The sequence below is a fragment of the Dama dama genome, chromosome 8 (assembly GCF_033118175.1).
Source record: "Dama dama isolate Ldn47 chromosome 8, ASM3311817v1, whole genome shotgun sequence".
Classification (NCBI taxonomy): Eukaryota; Metazoa; Chordata; class Mammalia; order Artiodactyla; family Cervidae; genus Dama; species Dama dama.
The window spans coordinates 28,899,527-28,920,897 of record NC_083688.1 but is presented as its reverse complement, the minus strand read 5'-3'; the positions used below and the strand labels follow the sequence as shown (position 1 = coordinate 28,920,897).

The 21,371-nt window shown below is 54.4% G+C and overlaps 1 protein-coding gene across 6 annotated transcripts in view; it reads right to left on the bottom strand.

Annotated features, from left to right (window-relative positions):
- Positions 1-21,371, bottom strand: part of TNS1 (tensin 1) — a 207,976-nt gene that overhangs the window by 18,681 nt on the left and 167,924 nt on the right. For 4 of the 6 annotated variants that reach the window (XM_061148780.1, XM_061148782.1, XM_061148785.1 and 1 more), the window contains 5 exons: positions 17,772-17,968; positions 16,818-16,893; positions 12,212-12,304; positions 11,506-11,529; positions 3,297-3,495 (listed from right to left, as the gene is read on the bottom strand). In XM_061148780.1, the coding sequence (XP_061004763.1) occupies positions 3,297-3,495; positions 11,506-11,529; positions 12,212-12,304; positions 16,818-16,893; positions 17,772-17,968 (589 nt within the window). The remainder of the gene's footprint in view (positions 1-3,296; positions 3,496-11,505; positions 11,530-12,211; positions 12,305-16,817; positions 16,894-17,771; positions 17,969-21,371) is intronic. The other 2 variants (XM_061148781.1, XM_061148783.1) reach the window with 1 other exon arrangement.

Genomic DNA, 21,371 nt, shown 5'->3' with positions numbered 1-21,371 from the left:
CATATCTGACTCTTTGCGACCGCATGGACTTCAGCATGCCAGGCTTCCCTGTCCTTAGCTCCTCTCGCATGAACAGAATAGTCAAGGCTTTTGAACATCACCTTACGTTCAAGATGTCAGAAGATGAAACTGAGACTCAAAGAGGTTAAGCAATAGGCTCACAGCCACACAGCTCACGAAAGACCAGGATCTCAACTCAGCAGTGTCAGATTCCAAAGCCCTCGTACCCTCAAGCGTCACCCTGACAGCTCAACCACAAGTCAGAGCGAGATCTCTGCTATCGAAACTGAAGGTGGCTGTCCTGTTGCCCCCTCCAGCATCACAGAAACGGAACACTGGAGATGGAGTTAACCTACTTGGGCCCTGGGCCTCCTGGAAGCATCTTGCCCTGACCCACTTTCCCGAGGTGAGTTGACATTTACACACTGAGAGTGTAACTGGGCATCCATTCCTGGGTAGCTCCAAAAAAAAAAAAAAACAAAGATGAAGAAGTCTCATAGCAGGAGATTTCAGCTCATTATAGGATCTGTTTTCTAGCCATTGGATCTGGCCACTAATGGAGCAGGCTGTATTACATGGTAATGAGACTCCCATCATTAGGGGCATTTAAGCAGAGGCTGACCAACCTCTTGATTTGAATGCTATAGAGGAAATTTCCTCCACTGGGAGGTTAGATTAGATGAGCTCAGAAGCCGCTTTCAATTCTAAGACTGATGAAACTCAGTTCAGAGGGCACTGTACCTGGGAAAATGGCCACAAAGGTTCTCCTCTGAAATTAAGTACAAGTCCATGCAGGAGTACAGGAAATGGCCTGTCAATTGGGAAACCTGGATTCTGCTTTTCAAAGTTTTCTCAATTGATGTTTTCAAACTGTGGTGCTGGAGAAGACTCTGCAGAGTCCCTTGGACAGCAAGGAGATCAAACTAGTCAATCCTAAAGGAAATCAACCCTGAATATTCATTGGAAAGACTGATGATGAAGCTGAAGCTCTAATACTTTGGCCACCTGATGCGAAGAGCTAACTCATTGGAAAAGACCCTGATGCTGGGAAAGATTGAGGGCAGGAGGAGAAGTGGGTGACAAAGGATAAGATGGTTGGATGACATCACTGACTCCATGGACATGAGTTTGAGCTAACTCCGGGGGATGGTGAAGGACAGGGAAGCCTGGCATGCTCCAATCCATGGGGTCGCAAAGAATCTGATACGACTTAGCGACTGAACAACAACAGCAACACAGAAAATGAGGGAGGCGGGTTAGATGACTCTGATTCCTTTCAGACCCAAACTTCCTCAGTGACATGGCAGCAGAGACAAAGGTTGTCAGGGACCATGCACAAGCATTGGCTGCAGAGAGGCAGCAGGCAGGCTCACACAAGGAGCCCTTGGGTGAGGGCTGGCAGTGGGGCAGCGGGGGGGCAGGGGGGAAGGGTCCTTACATAAGACGATGCACCAAAGCCTGGAGCCACAGACTAGGAGTTTGGAGACTGGCCGGCCCCACCCTGGGTTGGGTCGGTTAAGCTCAGGTCCCCAGGGTGATGTGAGGTGGGAGGGCCAGGCAAGAGCCAAAGGCAGGGAGAAGGTCAGGGCTAGGCCAGGACAAAGTCTACCATACATCCCAGAAGAGGCCAGAGTAAAACACCACTTCGGTACAGAATAACCTGGATTCTGAGAAATGGGGGGAGGGAGGAGCTGGGGACATGGAAATGGCGCGTTTCGGGTGATTAATCCTGGAGGAGGTGCTGGCTTCCTGAATCTGACTGCAGGAGGAATTTGAGTGAGAAAAAGTGAAAACTCCCTAATGTCAGGACTTCTTGGATATCAGCATGGTGGGGGGTGAGAGATGAGGAAAATCTCTCCTTTAGAAGAAGAATGCAGCTTCTGCCCAGAGGCGGACCTTTCCCCAGGTGGAGCCATTAAGAGGCTGGGGAGGGGGCCAAGTGGACTGGGGGTGTGTGCCTGGCTTGAGGTTTCAGATTCCTAAGAATCCAGAAGAAAACTGCCTCGGCTCACCTGCGCCTCCCGCCCCAACCTGGGTGGGGGAGCACACTGCTCACCCCTGCCTGTGGAAGTGGGGGGAGGTGGCTGGATAGTTTCCGGCCTCGTGGGTTCCCAGTCTGAGAAGGGGAGCGGACGTGGGAAGGGATGGTTGGGGCAGACGCCCCTCCTGCGGGGTGGAATTCTGGCCGGTGCAGGCCGCCTCCCCGCCTGGCACCCTGTGCCCTACCCGGGCTCATCTCAGAGTTCCTCTCCAATGTCATCTCCCTGTCTCCCCGTCATAAAGCCTATGCCCCACCCCGCCAGTCGAGCAGCTTCTCACTGCACCCCAAGCACAGGAGCCTCCCTTTCTGGGAAGTTTCTGGCTTTCCTCTCTGTCTGACCCCCTAGAATGTCAGCCGCCCATCCACCAAGACATCCCTCCTCTAACCCCACAGTGACCTGATCCCCAGACCCCACGCCCAATACCTCCACACACCGGTCCTGTCCTTGCTGTGCCGTGAAGGCCCTCTCCCTCCCCTTCACCTTTCAACCCCTGCTCATCCTCTGGCCTTAGTACAAATACTTCCCGTACTTCCAGCCCCCAGAGACCCTCTCTGCAGACTGAGCCAGAAATAATGGCCTGTTGCTCAGAACTCTTTGCTTACACCTCTGCTTCGAGCACCTCTAACTGCGGCTCTGTGATGGGGGGTGGGGGGGTGGGGGGGTAGGATAGAGATGTGGACTCCGGAGCCAGACACCTTTGTTCTGAATCCTTTTTCTGCTACTGTTTAGCTGTAGGACCTTGAATAAGCTACTTTAATCTCTCTCTGCCTCAGTTTCCTCTTCTGAGAAGTGGGAATAATACTACTACTTACCCCTAGAATGGCTGTGAGGTTTAAATGGAAAGCACTTAGCAAAAGGCCTGGCACATGGGAAGCAGTCACAACATAGCAACTATTCTTGTTCTGTTTTAAACTTGGGGGAAGGAGGCTTTCCCTGGCAGTCCAGTGGTCACAACTCCACACTTCCACTGCAGGGGGCACGGATTTGATCTTTGGGAAAGTGAGGCTCCCCGCATGCCACATGGTGCAGCCAATAAGTAAATAAAAACAAAAGTAATACATTTGAGGGAAGAACTGTGCCTGGTTCACCTTCGTACTCTCCCTGGGGAGTTGCATGCTGTTGCCATGCACCCCAGTGAGCTGGTTTCCCAAGGGCAGAACCCTGGATACGATTTCTGCCCGTCATCCATGCCCTAGTTGGATCCAAGAGGCCTCATCCGTGCTGCCCCGGGCCTGGATCCTCCCCTCCACTTACCTGTCAGCGCTGAGGATGGGGCTGCTGGTGGAGAGGGGGCTGGGGGAGACAAAGGAGCCTCCCAGGGTCCCATTCCTCAGGGGTGTCTCGTGGCCATAGGCCTGCGCAGCTGGGGCGCTAAAGCTCTTGGGCTCAGGTTCCTGAGTCCGGGGCCCGGCCACCGCCGTCCGTACCACCGACTCCACGTAGCTCCGGGGCTCTGAAAGGGGCGAGGGGACAGGGACTGAGTGTGGATCCAAGGGGTGCAGTGTGGACCCCACCCAACCCCAGGGAACCCGCCTCCCCAGAGCCTGTGAGGGAAATCCCAAAAGGCCAGCCAAGCAGATGAGGGGCACGTCTCCGGGGCTCCTGCCTGCCCAGGTCCAACCTCTTTCCAGCATTGTGGAGAAGCTGTGAGAGCCCCCAGAGAACCTCTAACTAGAGCCTCATTCTGAGAAGCTTCCCAGAAAGGGACCCCAGAACACAGCCATCACAGAGTCCTCCCTGCTGGAGCTGGGACACCGTCCTTCACTGGGGGCCCCTCTAGCTGAGCTTTTCTTCCCCAACCCTGCCACCCAGGTCCCCAGGCCCTTCTCGGCTCCCCAGGCACTGCTGGGGTCTGGGCTGTCCGTGGACCCCAAGCTCCAGCCCAGCCTTGCGTCTCGGGATGCTCACTCCACCCCACACCCAGAGTCCAGAAACAGGCTTGCTGGCCTAGCAACAGGCCTGTGTGGGTGAGTCACACCCAGCCCCGCGTGCCAAGACACACCCATCCACCTTGCCTGACACCCTTAGCCTGCCTCCCGAGACTGACATCATTATCCCACTTGGTGTTCAGAACGACCGAGAGGAAGGCTGGGTGGGGGAGAGGGGGGCAAGTGCCAGAGAGGTCACTGTGCAGGTGAACATGCTGAGACCTGGAGAGTGAAGGGGCTGGAGGCGCAACCAGACCCAGGTTTCCTGTGCCAACCGCCCCGCTGCCATGCTCCCCCCAACTGCCCCCCGCCCCAGTTTCTGGAAGCCCCCCCACTCCACCACTGCAAACTAACTCGCTGTCAAACAGGAAGAAGAAGGAGGACACTCTTGGCTTCTCCAGGGACAGATGGTGTTCCTGCCACCTCCAAACCTGGCACCGTTTCTGAGTTCGTCCCAGGAGGGACGTGACCTGAGCACACACCAACACTATGCCCACCGCAATTAGGGCAACCACTGAAACCAGCCTGAGCAGTGGAAGAACTGCAGTCCGTGCAGCCCTGGGGCGCAGGGAGGGGGCCAGACAGTGTCTCTCACAGCTACTCAATGCTACTGTTGTTATCGCTAGAGCAGCTATGGATAGCACATAAAGCAATGAGCATGGCTGTGTTACGATAAAACGTTCCAAAAACAGGATTTGGCCATACTTTACTGGTTCCTGATGTAACGTGTCTCCTCAGCCCAGAGAAGTAGAGAGATTTGCCCCAGAACACAGAGCCAATCAGTGGCCATGGCTACTGTCTCCTGACTCCCAATGCTAGTTCTGAATGGCCAAGAGAGGGGCCACCGCCTTATGGGACACTCAGCGTTGGCTGCTGCTACCCAGAACTGCAGCCCATCAGCCAGAGAAGAGCCAGCTTCACAGACTATCAATAACAGTAAAAATAGCAAACAACTACATGAGCAAAGTAGAATTTGGAGAATGTAAGTATCTTGTCTGGACCACACAGTAGCAGGTGACAGAACTGACCTAAGAACCCCGGTGGCCTGGCCCACCTGCATATACCGCCAGCTGAAAATCAGGGGGATTGAGAATGTCAGTGTGTTTTTAGCCTTGGGGGGCCGGCTCCACACCCTGGGGTAACTCGAATTGACAGAAGGGACCCTCAAAAAGGAACTCACACCCACAGAAATGGCAGCTGAGACCCAAGGCCAGAGCCTACCTTACCAGCCCATCCCTCACCTCCTGGGTCACTCTCTGAAAACTCCGCCTGGACCCCTCCAGGCTCTCAGCTTCACCCTAGTGCCCGCAGAACCCAGTATCCTTCTCTCCCATCCAGAGATGGCAAGAGGTCCATCTGCTCCCTGGCTGCCCCAAGCTCCTTGCTGATCTGTACTCACAGCGCCTGGCACACGATGAATCCTCAGTAAACGTCTGTCTCACAAACTAGTAGATGCATGACCTTTACCCTCTGCCCCCTATCTGCCCCCACCACAGAGGTACACAGTGACTAAGACCTACGTGGCACACATTCGTTTTCTTCCTTCCCTTGAATTCTTGCTGACCCCCGAAAGTTCAAGCTAAAATGCCCGAGGGTGAGCCCTGAAGTCTGCACTCCTCTCCACCTGCCGTGTCCTCCTGATTCATTCCCCAGCCTGCTCTGTGTCCCTGCAGGCCAGCTTTTACTGACAGCATCCCTCAGATCCCTGGGCTCAGGGATCCAGAGGGCCTGGGCCTTTGGCAGTTGGCTGGTAGGCAGTGCTAACAGAGGATGAGGGTGGGTGGGGAGAGAGAGTCAAAGTTCCAGGGCTGCGTCCTCCACCCAAGACACCAGCTCCAGGGGTGGGCCCTCTCCTCCAGCTCCTCCTGGTTTCTTCCGGCCTGTAGTGCTGACGGCTCCTGCCTCCTGCTCGGGAGCACCTGGGGAGGTGCTTCTCCATCCCTCGTTGCTTTGCCCAGACCATCTAAATAGTCCATTAAACCCTCTTTAGTTGCCCCATTGGAATGAGCTGTTTCCTGCCAAGACCTGACCCATACGGTGGGTAAGCAGCTCACATTATTGGATCAGCACCCCATCCTATTAAAAAAAAAAAAAAAGTACACATACCACTTCTACCATCAGTAAAACCGAAGTAAGACCACCCACATCACCCACTCCTAGGGTCAAGATGGAGCCAGGGCTGGGACCACAGACACTGACTGCCATCTGCCCTGTTTACCATGAGTCAAGGCCAAGTCCCCACTAACTCCTTTTGACCCAAACATAGTGTCAGGAACCTGAGTGTAGTTTGCACAGAACACCGAAGGGACAGTATGTTATAAAGTTGGAGATATCAGAAAACCTGAAACGGCTTTAGGATGGCCACGTTCATAAAGCATCAGTCTCAGGAGCCCCGTCCTCATTCCCATCAGATTCTCAGCTACAGAGCAGCTTACAAAGCAGCTCTCAGAGGACTCAGCCTCTGAACTTGAAGACAGGACCATTCATCCAGGGAGAAGCACCTGCAGTGGTTCCCACCACGTTTGCAGTTAAGAGCCCTGTGAGTTCAGGTGGCCAACTAGCCTGGGGGCTTTGCTCAGGGGCTCCCAGCCTGTGGATTTCAGACCCAGCCCTCCTGGCCCTTCCCTCACTTTATTCTCCATCCTCTTTCTTGGTTGGCTGGTTGGCTGCCCTTTCCTGACCTTCCAGGACTAAATCAGGATAGAGACTCACTCAATTTCTCCTCCTCATGAGCCCAGAGCAGGAGCGACCCTTTGGGAAGATATTTGATTTTCTGAGTCCAACTTCATAACTGTTCAAAACCAACCTTGAGGGCCAAAACAGTCCATTTCCCCCAAGTTTTCAGACTCAGATTCCGTATTGAAAATACCCCCTTTCCCTATCTCTTCCCATTTTCCTCTCCTCCCCACCTTAGTACAACATACAACGTGTGAGCTCCCTGTCTTTCACTTACTGGAAGGGTGAGCGGGGACAGGCTGCTGAACCTCTCTGGGACTGTTCTCTCGTCTGTAAAATAGGAATGAGAACACCCACCTGCCCAGCCTGGATCAAGTGACAGGAGATGAGCAAGTCCCTTCTAACTCCTTCCTGCTAGCTCCAACGCCAGTGTCTCAGCAGCCCCACAGCTGCCTGCTGGAGTCTGCCTCCCTCTACCCCCTCTCCTGCTGTTCTGCACACTCTCTCCTGCAGTTTCCTCCTCTCCGCCAATCCTGGAGCAGCTAGACCCAGGGGCAACGGGGACTGGGAAGGGCAGGAGATGTAGGGCCAGGAGGGTGCCTCCTGCAGAACATTCCAGGAGCCCAAACCCATTCCAAGAGGCTGTTGGAGGCTGCGAGCAGCCGGCCTGGAGGCTTGGTGACTTGACCCCGCCAGGCTGAGGGCACTGTCAGCTCCTGACCCACACCCTCAAGTGCATTTTCTGCCTCGCAGAAAAGGCTCTTTGCCTGGAGAGAAACAGCCTGCTTGGTCCGAGTGAAATGAAGACACGCAGATGGAGAGAGGAAAGAAGTAAAACTTCTGAGGCCCAAACCAGGAACTCAAAAGTTGGAATTCCAAACTCTGAGACTGGGCCACACGGCCCTCCTCTGAGTCCCCATCATACCCTGTTCCTCCCCCAGCTCAGCATTTCGACCTTGTGCTGAAATATCATCCTGACCAGACGATCTCACTCATCTTTATGCCCTCAGTCCCTAGCACAGGACCTGGCACAAAGTAGGTGCTCCATAAATCTGCGTTGCACAGAACTACCTTAAAATACCCAGATGGCACGGTGCATCTGTCACCGAGGATTTCAGAGCAGGAGGGATCCCCAGAGGGGCCATTTCTAATCTGCAGTCTTCCTTTGTGCCAAATCCACCCGTCTAATCATGGGAACAGACAGAACCTCAGCCGAATGTTCCCTGTTTCTATTCCTCTAGGAAAGAAGGTTCAACCATTTCTTTCCCTATTTCCCCACTGGAAGATCCTTGATGTTGACCTCATACCTTTACTGTAATGGGCTTTCTTTCTCTGCTTCTTTCCTGGAGAAGGGTACCCTGTACCCACACCCAGTAAAGACACTGTTCATGTTTAGAGGTCATACCCTGTACAATCAATGGAAAGCAGCGTACACTCTCAGCCTTGCCCCTCATCATCTGTCTGGGCCTGGACAAGTCATTTTAACATCCTTACATGTCACCTCCTCATCAGCAAACTGGGGCTCCTACCACCTTCCTCAGTGCTTCTGTGATTATTAAATAAGATGACTGTGACAAGGACCCACATGCTCCCATCCCTGCCTGCTGACCCTCTCTCTGCACCATACTGCCTCTTGCTCCAGCCTCCAGCTCCTCCTTGCTCTCACTTCTCTGCCCTTGCAATTCATGGGGGAAAAAAAATGTTATTCCTCCCACCCCAGGGCCTTTGCAAGTGCCCTTTACTTCTACCTGGAAAGCTCTTCTCCCATCCCAGTGTCACCAAGTTAATGCCACTCACCCTTGCATCTTACTTCTTCAGCCAGGGTCTCATAAAAACCGTATCTCTTCACTTTGGAGCACTTATCTCAATAGTTCTCGGTGATAATTTAATTCTGTCACCAGTCATGCATTTGTTCCATGAGATTAGGAACCATAGCACTGCTTATCATTATATCCCCAGAGTGCCTGGCACATAGTAGGCACACAAAATATTTATTGAATCAATGAAGAACAGAATGAACAGATGTAAAGCATTTAGCATGGCACCTTGAACAGAACACTTCCCAAAAGTCTTTTTCTCCCCCTTGCTGAATAAGCCTACTGGTTATTTTTCCTTATAGGTATCTTTTTCTGAATTCACACATATCAGCGGGGTAATCAAGCAGCGCTTCAGCGGGTCAGCAAAGAATATGCTTTAGTCTGACCTGGAAGGTGATGCATGAGTCAGGAAAAATGGAACCAGCCGCCCACATCCTTCGCCCCTGTCCCCACTCCAGGTCAAGACAACAATTCCAATGCCCACGCTGGAATCCCAGGGCACGGCGCCTGGAGGCAGGAGGAGGGTTTTGAAGTGGCCACTTGATTAGGAAACAGGAGACCAGTAAGTCCAGTCTAGCCCTGCTGCCTCTTAACTGTGACCTTGGGCAGATGCCTACCCCCACCTCACAACACAGACCTCAGATCCACATTCCTGAAAATGATGGCTGCGGTGGAGCGGATCCCTAAGGCCCTTCCCCTGCAGACTCCGTGCCTCCAGGAGAGATGGAGGAGGGTCAGAGGGCTCGGGGCCTGTAGGCTGAGATTCACTCATCAGGTGCGAGGGCCAGGTGTCAGTCCCATTCTGTTGAAGTGTCATCCCCAAGTGAGGAGCACACAGCCAGGGCTGGTCACCCTCAGACCTTCCCACTGGAGACTGAATAAGTCTCACCAGTCTGCAGAGGTCAGCAGCCACAAGGAGAGCTGAGAGCCTCCTAGGTGGGTGGGCTCCTGGAACACAGCACCCTCCAGGCCTCAGCTGATTCCAGACTCCTGGCAAGAACCAGCAGCCCATCTCCAGCCCAGGGAAGGTCCTCCCCCTGGGTGTGAGGCTGGCCAGGGGTGAGAGCCAACTGTAGTTCATCCCATTCTGGGATCTGTTCTGGGGGGCTGCCTTGTTCTGCACCGCCCAGGCAATCTGGCATTGTTGCCAGAACTCTGGCTGGCTAGTAGTAGGCAAAGCTTTATGGAAAACTCCGGCCATCTTACACGGGAGACGGCAGATTCAGAGGGGTACAACCCATGCCCACTTTGGGGATGGAAAATCAAGGTAGTGAGTGCAAAGGAAGTGGGAAATGGGCTTAAGAATCTGGAAGGAGCAATTCCTTCGTGGTCCAGTGGTTAGGACTCTGCGCTTTCACTGCTGAGGGCCCGGGTTCAATCCCTGGTCTGGGAACTAAGATCCCACAAGCCAAGACGCAGCCAAAAAAAAAACAAAAACAAAACTGGATGGAGTCTTTAAAGAAACCAGGCCACACGGACCCAGGGCCCAGGTGGGAAGTCAGAACATCTAACACATCCAAGCTGGAAGGTGCTCAACACCCACCTCGTCCAACCCCCTTCTCCCACTTCCCCCAGGGTAGAGATGGGGACATGGAAGCCCAGGCCACCCAGGCTAGCATCTCAGACCTCATTTCACCTGCTGCTCTGAGTCATCCTTTGAATTCTGTTCCTAATAAATTAGTTAAAGGCCTTCAACCAGATTACATCTCCTCTCTGCTTCTCCATGTGCAAGGCTGAGTTCATTTAAATCAGGGGTTAAGCCAGGACACAGATGTGCTAACCAGATACTGTCACAACTGTGCATGGATGTCCCGAGGCATCTGTGTGTGACAGGGGGTGGCGGGGTGGGGGGTGGAAATCCATAGCTTTTTCAAAATCCCCCCCAAAACACCCAAGATCCCAGAAAGACAGACATCCTACCATCTGTGCTGATAGGAAACCAGGCAAGGGCTTCCAGAAGGCAACTTGTGACTCCAAGACAGTGGCTCTGAACCAGGAGTGATTATCCTCCCCGGGGACATTTGTCATGTTGCAGACATTTTGATTGTCATGACGACTGAGTGCTACCCACATGTGTAACAGTAGGTAGAGACCAGTGATGGTGCTAAACACGCTACAGGGCTCAGCATAGTCCCCACAACTAAGAACTGTCCTGCCCAAACATCGGTAGTGCTGAGGCTGAGAAATCGTGCTCTGAGCTGCACATGTGGGGCACACCCAGAAAGTGGGATAGGAGCCCCCAGCATCTGAAGGGGCTGCTGTACCCCAGGCAGTGGGCGGGAATGCCTCCCAGGAGGAGCATTTTGTCGGCAAGGTGGCACCACACTAGTGCCTGGACCCTAGGCCACGCCAGGACCCGTGCCCTGGGGCTGTGGGCACCTCAGTCAGTATCCAGAATGACAGCTCATCACCAGAGTGATGGCTCATCACCCCCCTGATCAGCCATCAGGGGGTGGGGATTGGAGGGGGGGCAGCCTATGCGCCCAGCCACATGAGACCTGATCAGAGAAGAGAGCTGCTCCCCACGCACCCCCCTCAAGCCATGGAGTGAACAGCCATTCCCGGACACAGAGAGCACGAAGCAGTCACACAGCAAAGCCACACTTACCTTCAGAAAGCTCTGTCAGCACCTTCCTCTCATCCTCCTCTGAGGGAAGATGGGAAGAGAGGTGAGGAGGAAGGAGAGGCAGGAAAGAGAGGCAGGGGATGAAGGGGAGAGGAAGAGCAAAAAGGAGAGAGAGAGATGGATTAACAGGGATTATTTCCTGAGAGAGAGAGACTTTGCTGAGAAAAGGGGTGAGGCCGAGGCAGAGGCAGGCCCTCCAGGGCGCACAGGTAAGACAGGGCCTCGCTCTCAGGAGCTGCAGGCCTGTGTCCCTGTCACAGCCCCCACGTCTCAAGCAGGAGTGTGCTGGCCTGGTGACAGGCAAACCCCCACCCAGTGACTCCGTGTCCCTGGCCATGCAGACACGTCCTGAGTGGGAGGCTGTGCCCGGCCGTGTGTCTGCGTGGCTCACACCTGTCATGCCACCGCCCACCTACCTGGCTGGATCAGTCTTCTGGGGACTAAAGAAAAGAAGCAAAGTTGGTCCCCAGAACCCCAGTCCAGCCCACACCAGAGTCTAGAGAGCAAGTTTCTGGGCTCAGCCTGTTGGAAATGGTCACTAAGGGCCCAGGGTCTCCACTTTCCCTTTCCCAACAAGAAGGAGAGGAGCTGGGGAATGTGATGAAGTATGAACCTGGAGTGTGTGCGTACATGTCTGCATGTGGTATGAGTGTGTGCGCATGTCTGTGTATGTGTGTGCGTGCATGCCTGCCTCTGTGTGTGCATGCAGGTCTCTGTGTGTGTGCATGTCTGTGTGTGTGTGCATGTCTGCGTGTGTGTGTGTGTGCGTGCACGCACAAGCATGTGGACTCTGGGGCACGGGAGCCAGGCTTCCGGCAGAAAGTTAACCACCTCCAGGGAAACAGGGCATGCCTCCAACCCCCCGACGTCAGAGGATGCTGGGAGTGGTGCTGACCCCAGAAGGCAAGGGCAGGAAGGCTCCATCCCCCTCAACCCCCGAACAGAGAGCCCCACCCAGGCCTGACCTCAGCATGGACACAGAGCCAGGCTGCCACCTTGTTTCCAGAAAAATCCCGAGAATCCACCAGGCCTGGGCCCTGCCCAGGACCACAGGCGTCCTCCAGCTGCCCACTCCTCCCTCCGGCCTCCCCAGCCACCTCCCTTCCCGCTGGAGTTACTCACCGCCAGTGGGGTGCAGCAGGATGTCGGCTGGGTTGTGGGGCTTCAGGCCCAGAGCAGACAAGGGTGTCTTGGCCAGACCTGGAGGGGAACGCACTGCACCGGGAATAAGAGGGAGAGCTGGAAGTGAGTGCGGGTGGAGGCATGGGGAGGGGACCCCTCCTGAGTGAAGGCATGTGGGGGAGCGGGGCTGGGGGGGCAGCAGGAGGCGGAGCAGAGGAACCAGCCCTGCCCTGGGGGTGCCGGGGCGGCTCCACTCCCCCATCCCGTCTCCTGTGTTCCTCCACAGGATGAAGGGTAAAAGGAGTCAGGAAACAGCCTTGCCCCTCAACCTCCACAAAGTCATTTCTGTCCCTAGACCCTGAGTTCCTTCCATACGGTCCCTCCACACTGTGGAGTTATAACACATACGCTAGTTTCTTGGGCACCCTCTGACTTGCTCTATATCACTGTCTCTCTAACCTCTTCTCTCACATTCCCCACCCCACCCCCAAACACACACACACACACACACACACACACACACACACACATACATACACCCCACAGATGGACTTAAAGAAAGTGGAATATCAAGATGGCACAATCTGTAAAGGACAGAAGGAGAAGGGACCACCAGCAGAACCGACCCTGAGTCCCCAGGCCAGTCCTCAGCCACAGGTCTTTGACCTCCAGCCAAGCAGGCCCTTTGCAAGCCCCAGGAAGACAGAATTTCTCAGCTGGGAGCTCTCTTACTTCCCCCAAACCTCAGTGTTCTGGAAGAGGAAAAAGCCCCATATCTAAAATACGTGGGCAAGAGCATGACCACCCTGTACAAACCCAGGTCACCTCCCAAGCCACCTGTCTGGGCTGGAAGTGTCACATAATACAAGGTCAGAAAGGGTGGTCAGGCTTTCTCCCATCAGCCAAGGACGTGGCTGGACTCCGAGCTGACCTGCAAGGTTGTTGCTCTGCCCAGTCACAAGATTTCTCAGTGGCAGCTGCCACGTCTCCTAACCCACCTCTGAGGAGAAGGAAAGAAAGGAGCTCTGTGTCTCTTGTGGCAGCTCTCAGGACCCTGCAGAGCCCACAGCCGTGGAGGACAGGCAGTCACACAGGGCCGCCGAAAGCCTAAGGCTGCCTGTCCCACCCCAGTGGCCTCAATAGATGAGCCGTGGCCTTTGGGGTGCCCAGGAGCCACACAGCAGCTCCGGGACCCTCCCTGGCGTCTCCTCCCTTTCTCAAAAAGACAGTGAGACCTTCAGGAAATTAAACTCCCAAAATATAATCTTCCAATGAAAGTAATTTAAATAGCTTGTTTGTGATCTCCTGGAGGAGGGCACGGCAACCCACTCCAGTATTCTTGCCTGGAGAATCCTCATGAACAGAGGAGCCTGGTGGGCTACAGTCCATGGGGGTCACAAAGAGTCGGACACAACTGAGCGACTAGGCACACACATGCACATTTGTGCATATGCTGGTGTATCCACAGGTGTCCATGGGAACAGAGGGGCATCACAGGAGTCCAGATGGTTGGCCCAGCCCTACACTCTACCCTCACTCTGTCCGAGATACCCAACAGACAGATATAGCAGAGGGGACAAGTGTGTATAAACACACACATCCAGGCAGGGGGTAGGTCTAGGCCTGCATGTTTCTATGTGTCCCTCTTTCTCTCATTACACACAAACACAAACACACATCTTACAATAGACTCTTATCAGGCACTTAGTAATGTTTATCAGACAAATGACTTTGAATGCAATTAATTATGGAAGAATGAGCCCAGCCTCAGAGACCACTGTCCATGGGATGACCACGAAGACTCTGGGCCCGTAAGTCTGCCTAGTGGGTGCAGCAGAGCTGCAGGTGAACGGGGTGAAGGGGACGAGGGGACAGAGGCGGTGGGAGGCTTCTCTGGGCTTCCCTCAGCACCTCCAGCTTCCTCATCTCTCCTGCCCTCAGTCCCCAGGCATCCAGCCCTTCTGCTGAGGCAGACGCGGGGGTGGCCCTGAAGCCAGGCAAGGCTTGGCTTCCCCAGAGAAGAATTCCTTGCATTGCTCCGCCTCTGTTTTCTCTCCCAACCCTGTGCCTGGAGGAAACCTCTAACTTATTCTTTCCTCCCCAGGCACCCGGGGCTGACCCACCGGAGGGAGAGAAGAATGGGAACAGAAACAAGTGGTAGAACCAACTCTAGCCCAGCCCAGATGGCTTCATCCCAGGCAGGGTGATGGCTAGGATCCTGGCTGTTTGGACCCACAGGAAATTGGAGCTAACGTGAAGGTGGTGGGGCGGGGAGCTTCCCAGACGGCTCAGTGGTAAAAGAATCCACCTGCCAATGCAGGAGATGCAGGTTCGATCCCTGGGTCGGGAAAACCCCAGGGAGGAGGAAATGGCAACCCACTCCAGTATTCTTGCCTAGAGAATCCCAAGGACCGAGGAGCCTGGTGGGCAACAGTCCGGGGGGTCACAAAGACTCAAACACAACTGAGCATGCACACACACACGCACATGCAGGTTGGAGAGTTAAGACCAGGGGGAGAGATTCCAGGAGTCTGAAGCCTTTTATACGGCTAGAGAGCTGTCTTGAACAGACTGCCCTGGGCCTTCACGGTCCAATACGGCAGTCATGAACCACACGGGGCTATGGTGCACCTGCTGTGTGTCCAGTCTGAACTGAGGTGTCACATGAGTGTGAAAACACACAGTGGATTTCAGACTTGTATGAAACAAGAATGAAAAATATGTCTTTATACTGATTACATGTTGAAATCATACTTTAGATCCTTAGGGTTAAATAACAGCAAAAACTTTTTTTGGCTCCACCGCGAGGCTTATGGTAATCTTAGTACCCCGATCAAGGATTGAACCCAGGCCCTTGGTAGTGAAATCACAAAGTCCTAAACACTGGACCACCAAGAAATTCCCTAAATAATACCTATTATTAGAATGAATTTCACCAACTTCTTTTTAGATTTCTTAAAAAGATTGTAAGATAATATTCTCATTAATATTTTATTTCTACTTACCTATAGAAATGATAATACTTTGTGGATATTTTGAGTTAAATTAAGAAATCGTTACAATTAATTTCTCCCGTTTCCTGCATGTCCTTTAATGGAGCTGTTAGAGAAGTTTCTAGTGCAAACAGCTCATGTTATTTTTCTGCTGGACAGTCCACTCACAAATGTAACTTCCTGTGTGTCCAGGATGGGCTTCCCAGCTGGCTCTAGTGGTAAAGAGCCCGCCTGCCAATGCAGGAGATGTAAGAGACACGGGTTAGATCCCTGGGTCAGGAAGATCCCCTGGAGGCTGCTAAGTCGCTTCAGTCGTGTCCGACTCTGTGCGACCCCATAGACAGCAGCCCACCAGGCTCCCCCATCCCTGGGAGTCTCCAGGCAAGGACACTGGAGCGGGCTGCCATTTCCTTCCCCAATGCATGAAAGTGAAAAGTGAAAGGGAAGTCACTCAGTCGTGTCCAATTCCTAGTGACCCCATGGACTGCAGCCCACCAGGCTCCTCCGCCCATGGGATTTTCCAGGCAAGAGTACTGGAGTGGGGTGCCATTGCCTTCTCCGTCCCCAGGAGGAGGGCATGGCAATCCACTGCAGTTTTCTTGCCTAGAGAATCCCACAGACAGAGGAGCCTGGCAGGCTACAGGCCACGGGGTTGCAAAGAGTCGGACACGACTGAAGTGACTGAGCGCACGGTACGTGTCCAAGATGGTGGCCAACACAATTCTGTTGGCACAGAAAGCAAGCACTGGTGTGTCCTCCCCCCGGCAGGACAGCCAGCTGCCGGAGAACACGTGGCCAGCTCCAACTCTCCTGTCCTCACCCTCCACCCTTCTCACCCAGATGAATGAATAGCTTGGGTGGACCCCCTCTAGTCTAATCCTGGAGCATCACTAGTCTCTTCACCTCTGCCAACTCAGGCCTCTTACAGGAACCCCGAGGCCTTCACAGCCTGGGACTGATCCATCACTGCTTTCCCAGGTCTCCTCCAGCTCCTCTTCATGTCTCTTCTACCATGAAATGGAATACTTCCTCTCTCCTGGGCTCATCCAGGTTTTCTCATTGTTTGGAAATGTCTCTGCCCTTTAGGGACCTGCCACTCTAGTGAGAACATCAAGTAAGACACAGACTAAAGGCTCCTGTCTGGAGGCCAAGAGACGGATGCGTTGGGCATATGGTCAACCTGAGGGTTCTGGGCCTTTGTTTCCTTGGTGAAAACTAGGAAGTGGAAGAGGTGCCTGGATGCAGACAGAAATGGGAGTCAGAAGCAAGAAGGTCCAGGGGTTACTTTAGGATGTTACTTCAGGATGAGGGATGTTTTACACATAGGATACAAAGACTCTTAGCAACTAGCAAACCATAATATGGGAGTCCAGGGACCCCAGAGTAGGTCAGCCTGGATCCCAGGATGCAGCTGCTGCGTCTTAGATGTGTGAGCGCGGACCGCAGAAAAGAGGTGAAGAGAGGTGAGGAAGGGAAGCAGAAGTAAGGTGAGCTGTAGGGATGAGAAGCGGCAGATTCCGGCCCCACCCAGCTCTGCCAGCACTGCCAAGCCTGGGAAGCTTACACAGGCCAGAGGGCACCCAGGGAAGGAAGGCCGAGTGTGGGGTTCTTACCCCCACTGGGTGGTGGGCTGGTCGGAGAGGTTCCCTCCATCTCCTCGAAGGCCTCCTTGTAGCTGTGCAGATGGGGCTGCAGAAGGAGAACAAGGGAGGAAAACCACAGTTGTGAGCCTGAGGAGTTACCAGTTACCAGCCTAACTAGTCATCCTTTCCAGTAAACACAGAGGTCAAAGGCAGATCCTCGTCACCTGTGGCCCCAACAACTCCTTGCAGCCGAGAGAACAGAAAGTGACTGATTGCAAGGCAATCGTCCAGCAGTACCTGCCTTGGAAATGTTTCACAACAAGGCCAAAGAGAAGGGACAGAAGGCAGGAGAGAAAAGATGTCCAAAAGCCATTTTTGTCCAGAAGGACCCATTAACCTGGGATTTTACCAAATATGGACCACTCACATCAGAATCTTCCAGAATCAGATTCCTGGGTCCCACCCCAAGTCTAATAGGCTAGAATTTCTACAGGGGGACTTGAGAATTTACATTTTTAACAAACTCCCTGGTGATTGTTATGCTCACTAAAGTTTAAAACCTACTTCCTCAAACTGCTAAACTGTCTCAAAAATACAAACACTTTGACACTGAAATTATCTATCTCCCAAGGAAACCCTACATCCAGAAAGGGTTCAAAAACAGTTAGTCTGTAGGATCTGGCTTGGAGTCTAGAGTCTGTGGTCACCTTCATCATACCAGGGTCCTTACCACCCTAATAAAGGACGCTCTCTGGGGCTCAAGAAGGGAACCTCAGTCTCAGTGTTCATGGAAGAAGTAGGGGAATAATAGTTATTTAGAGAGGGAAATTGGCTCCAGATTCCACAAGCCATAGAGAAGCCCTAGGCTGAGGATGCAGGGAGGAAAAAAATACTGAGTTTACTGACAGGTCACTGTTACTCAGATGACCATCAAGTCAAGTAGTTCAGGTGGGCTCTGCTACCCTCTGTGGCCCCAGGACTCACCTCTTTGGGTCGTCCTCCAGGATTGAGAGCGATAGTAAGAGCCAGCTCTGGGGAGACACATTGGACAGGCGAGCGAACCCCGGGGCTACGGGGGGATGTGGGTTCTGGTGACTGGTTCTCGTACTGCCCATCGCTGGCAGCCCGCTTCCGGAGAGGTGCTGGGGGCTCTGCAGGCTGCTTCTCCCGAGCCTGCACCCCTGGGAGAAATAGCAGGGCAGAGAGGACAATGAGCAAAACATGGGGAAAAGAATTAATCCGACCTAACTCCCCTAGAGGAGGCAGTGGATCTTAGCTCAGGGGGCCAAGCTGGAGCTGGGCTTGCCTCCCCTCACACCTCCTCCCTCCAGCCTCCCTCTGCCCACACCCCAGTTTCTCTGCTGGGTGGGGGAATCTGCTTAGGTTGAGCTGGCCTTCAGCAGGAATCTCTACTCTGCACAGGGCTGGGGCCCAGAGCACAAAGAACTGATACAAGAAACAGATGTCAACTTCTTCCAAGCCCCAGAGGCAGAGGGCCAGAGCTTCCAGGCAAAGGAGGGAAGGTGGAGGGAGGAGAGACAGTCTCCAAGGCGACTGCATCAACCAACAAGCAACACCAGGCCCGTGGGGAAGGACTTGGAAAGACTGAATGACGCATCAGCTTGCAAATGGTGCTCCCGAGAAGAAACCCAAGAAATGACTAAGACCTGTCACGATGTCCCAGCCCCATCTGGCCCCTGGAATACTGCTGGCCTTCTCCAGGGCTCCCCAACCCTCATCCATCCAGCGCCGCTCTGAAACCTCCCACCCACTTCCTGTATGCCCACACTTTTCTTGCCCCAAAGATGTCCCAGGTTTCAAGGCTGCCCCAGAGCAGCAGGCAAAGAGCCTGCAGACAAGTGCCTCCTGTGCTTCTGTGTACTTCCCTCCCATTCCCCAGGCCTTAACCTCACCCTCCTCCCTTCCCACTCCCTCTTCCCACAGCTGGGCTGCCGCACGAAACCCATTGCCTCATTGAGCTGGCTCCAGAATCCTAGAAAACTTACTCCCTTGGGGCCCAGAGGCCATGACCCAGCCTGAGGGTGGGCCCCTCATCCTCACTACCCTACATAGAGAAAATTCCAGCCCTGCCTTCGCCACCACCCGAGAGGGCAGGCGAGGTGAAGAGAGGTGCTAGGACTTATCAAAGGTTTCATGAAACCCTGTCCACACCAGCCTCAGGCCAGTGCTCGTGGGCTGACCGACCACCCCAAGGCACACACACACACACACACACACACACACACACCAGACAGCCTCAGCAACAAACCAGCACAGCCAAGCAGAAATCACCCTCGATCAGACTGAATTGTCATCTACCCTTCACAGGGGGGTCTGCATGGCCCCAAGAATCCCTAGCTGCCGCCTGGCACCACCACTGAGGCCACTATGAAAAGCACAGGCTGAGAAGCCTACATACTTGTCATGAACCGCAGGCTGCCAGCTGCCAAGTCTAGGGATGGATGCACACACTCTCACACATACACAAACACACACACAGTCACTCCAAGACGTGCACTCAGACCAGCCCATAATTAGGAGCCTTGTCTGGAAAGCACTTGCAGATGCAGAAGGTCCCTAGTTGGGGTGGTATCCTGAGTTTCCACTGCCAGCTCTTCATTCATCAGAGGCAACCTGCCTACCAGCTCAACCAAGAGGAAAAAGAGCCCCGAGTGAAGACTATAAACCGGACTCACAAACCGCCTTACTTAAAACAAATACAAGGGTCCTTGCCTCGAAGGACCCTTATTTGCAGAAGAGAGAAGTAGGAGTCGCACCGTCCTAACCAGGGGCTGCTATGAGGATCAGTCCAGATGGAGGACAGGGCACACCTCTGAAGGGCTGGGCAGGGCCCACTCAGGGACCTTAGGGCAACCCCAGGCTCTCAGCCCTCAGAGAATCGGGGACGGGGGGTCCCCTACCCTCGCTCACACTTCCCCCACCTCCACCAAGCTCCCTTCCCCCTCAAGCCTCCCCGAGCAGCTTGGTCCAGAGCTGCCGCTGGTTTCATTCCTGGCAAAAACATTAGAGAGAAACAGACATAGCCATTGATTTTCTAATAATAATTGTGACAAAGGAGGCACATTCGAAAAAGGCTCCCGGGGGGGGGGGGGGGGGGGGCGGTGTTGGAACTAAGTTCAGCCCCAAGGTTAAAAGAAACGCATTAGGGCTGCACAGAGTTCCCGCTCACCCAGCCCCGCTGCCTCCCTCGGCCAGAGCCCGTGTCTTTGCAAGGGGCGGCTGATGTCCTTGTTTGGGGATCCGATGTCTGCCCTTGAAAAACGGGTCTGCTTTAACTCAGGGCCCTGACTCTCCCGGAGGGACACAGAACATTCTCTCGGATGCACTCAGAACATGAGCTCCACGTTCAGGGGCTGCAGAGGGTTGCAGTGGCCCAGAGAGGAGGCTAGACCATTGTGGGGAGGGGAAGCTTCCAGGCCATGGAGGGTGTGAGGTCTAGCCCAAGGCAGTCAGCCACTTGAGAGCAATCACACCTCTTCTTCAAGCCCCCTCTCCACCACCACCAGAGTGGGACCAGCTCTGTCCAGAGGCAGGGGGATGGACAGGCTGCCATCCAAAGCGTAGGGTCCTGCAGGGCACAGTCCCCCTCTGCAGAAGAGGGAAGCCCCACATTCCACTCCCACGGGGACAGACCCTCTCCCACGGAGCGCCCCCCGCAGCCCCAGTGGCCAGCCCCAGGCCTCTTACATTCTCTGAACACAGTGTCCCACTGTTGTCCGCCTTGGCAGGCCCAGATCTGCCCCCCGAGTGCCAGGAGAGCCATATTCCCTCTCTCTTGTCCCTCTCTACAGGAGGGGAGATGGGCCATAGCAGAGGGGAGAGAAGAGAGCCCCATTGTTCCTCAGCCATGCTGGGACGTCTGGACACAAGCTGACAGCCTGTGTCAGAGGGAGAACACCCCTCCCTCATGTCCCAGAGATGGACGGATAATAAAAATAGCCCCACTCTCTCCCACCAACCTCCTCTCCGCCCAGCACATCCCCCCACCCCCACCCCAGGACTTTCTGTCTCCTGGCCCCGCCCCCATTCTCAGTAGTGCCCCACTCCCTGCATACACACAGGCATGTGCATGCGTGCACGCGTGCACACACACACACACACACACACACACACACACACACACACACGTGGGCACACACAGCCTGAGCCTGGCAGGAACAGCGGTGGGTCACAGTCATCCTCAGAACCTCCACAGTCAGCCCCTCCTCAGCAGGAGACCAGGGACCACAGGAAGTTTATGAAGAAAGTGCGGGGAAGACAGGCAGCCCAGGGACTCTAAAGCTGGTGAGTCCAGCCTTCTAAGCCCAGCAGCACAAAGGAGCAGCCAGAAAGCGGCCTTTAGGATAGTAACACACTACACAAGAAGACGTCTGTCGTCCTCCGAGGGCTGCTCACACACTCTGGGCCTTCCCCACCTCCTGGAGGACAGCGGTTACCTCAGCCTGGGGCCTCCGCCTTGGCCACCAGACCTCCAGAGCGGGGCACAGGGCTCTGGAGCAGCCCCATCTCCCGGGGCCCTCACTTGCTCCCCCCGAGGATGGTGCTGTGCTTAGGGGACAGCCG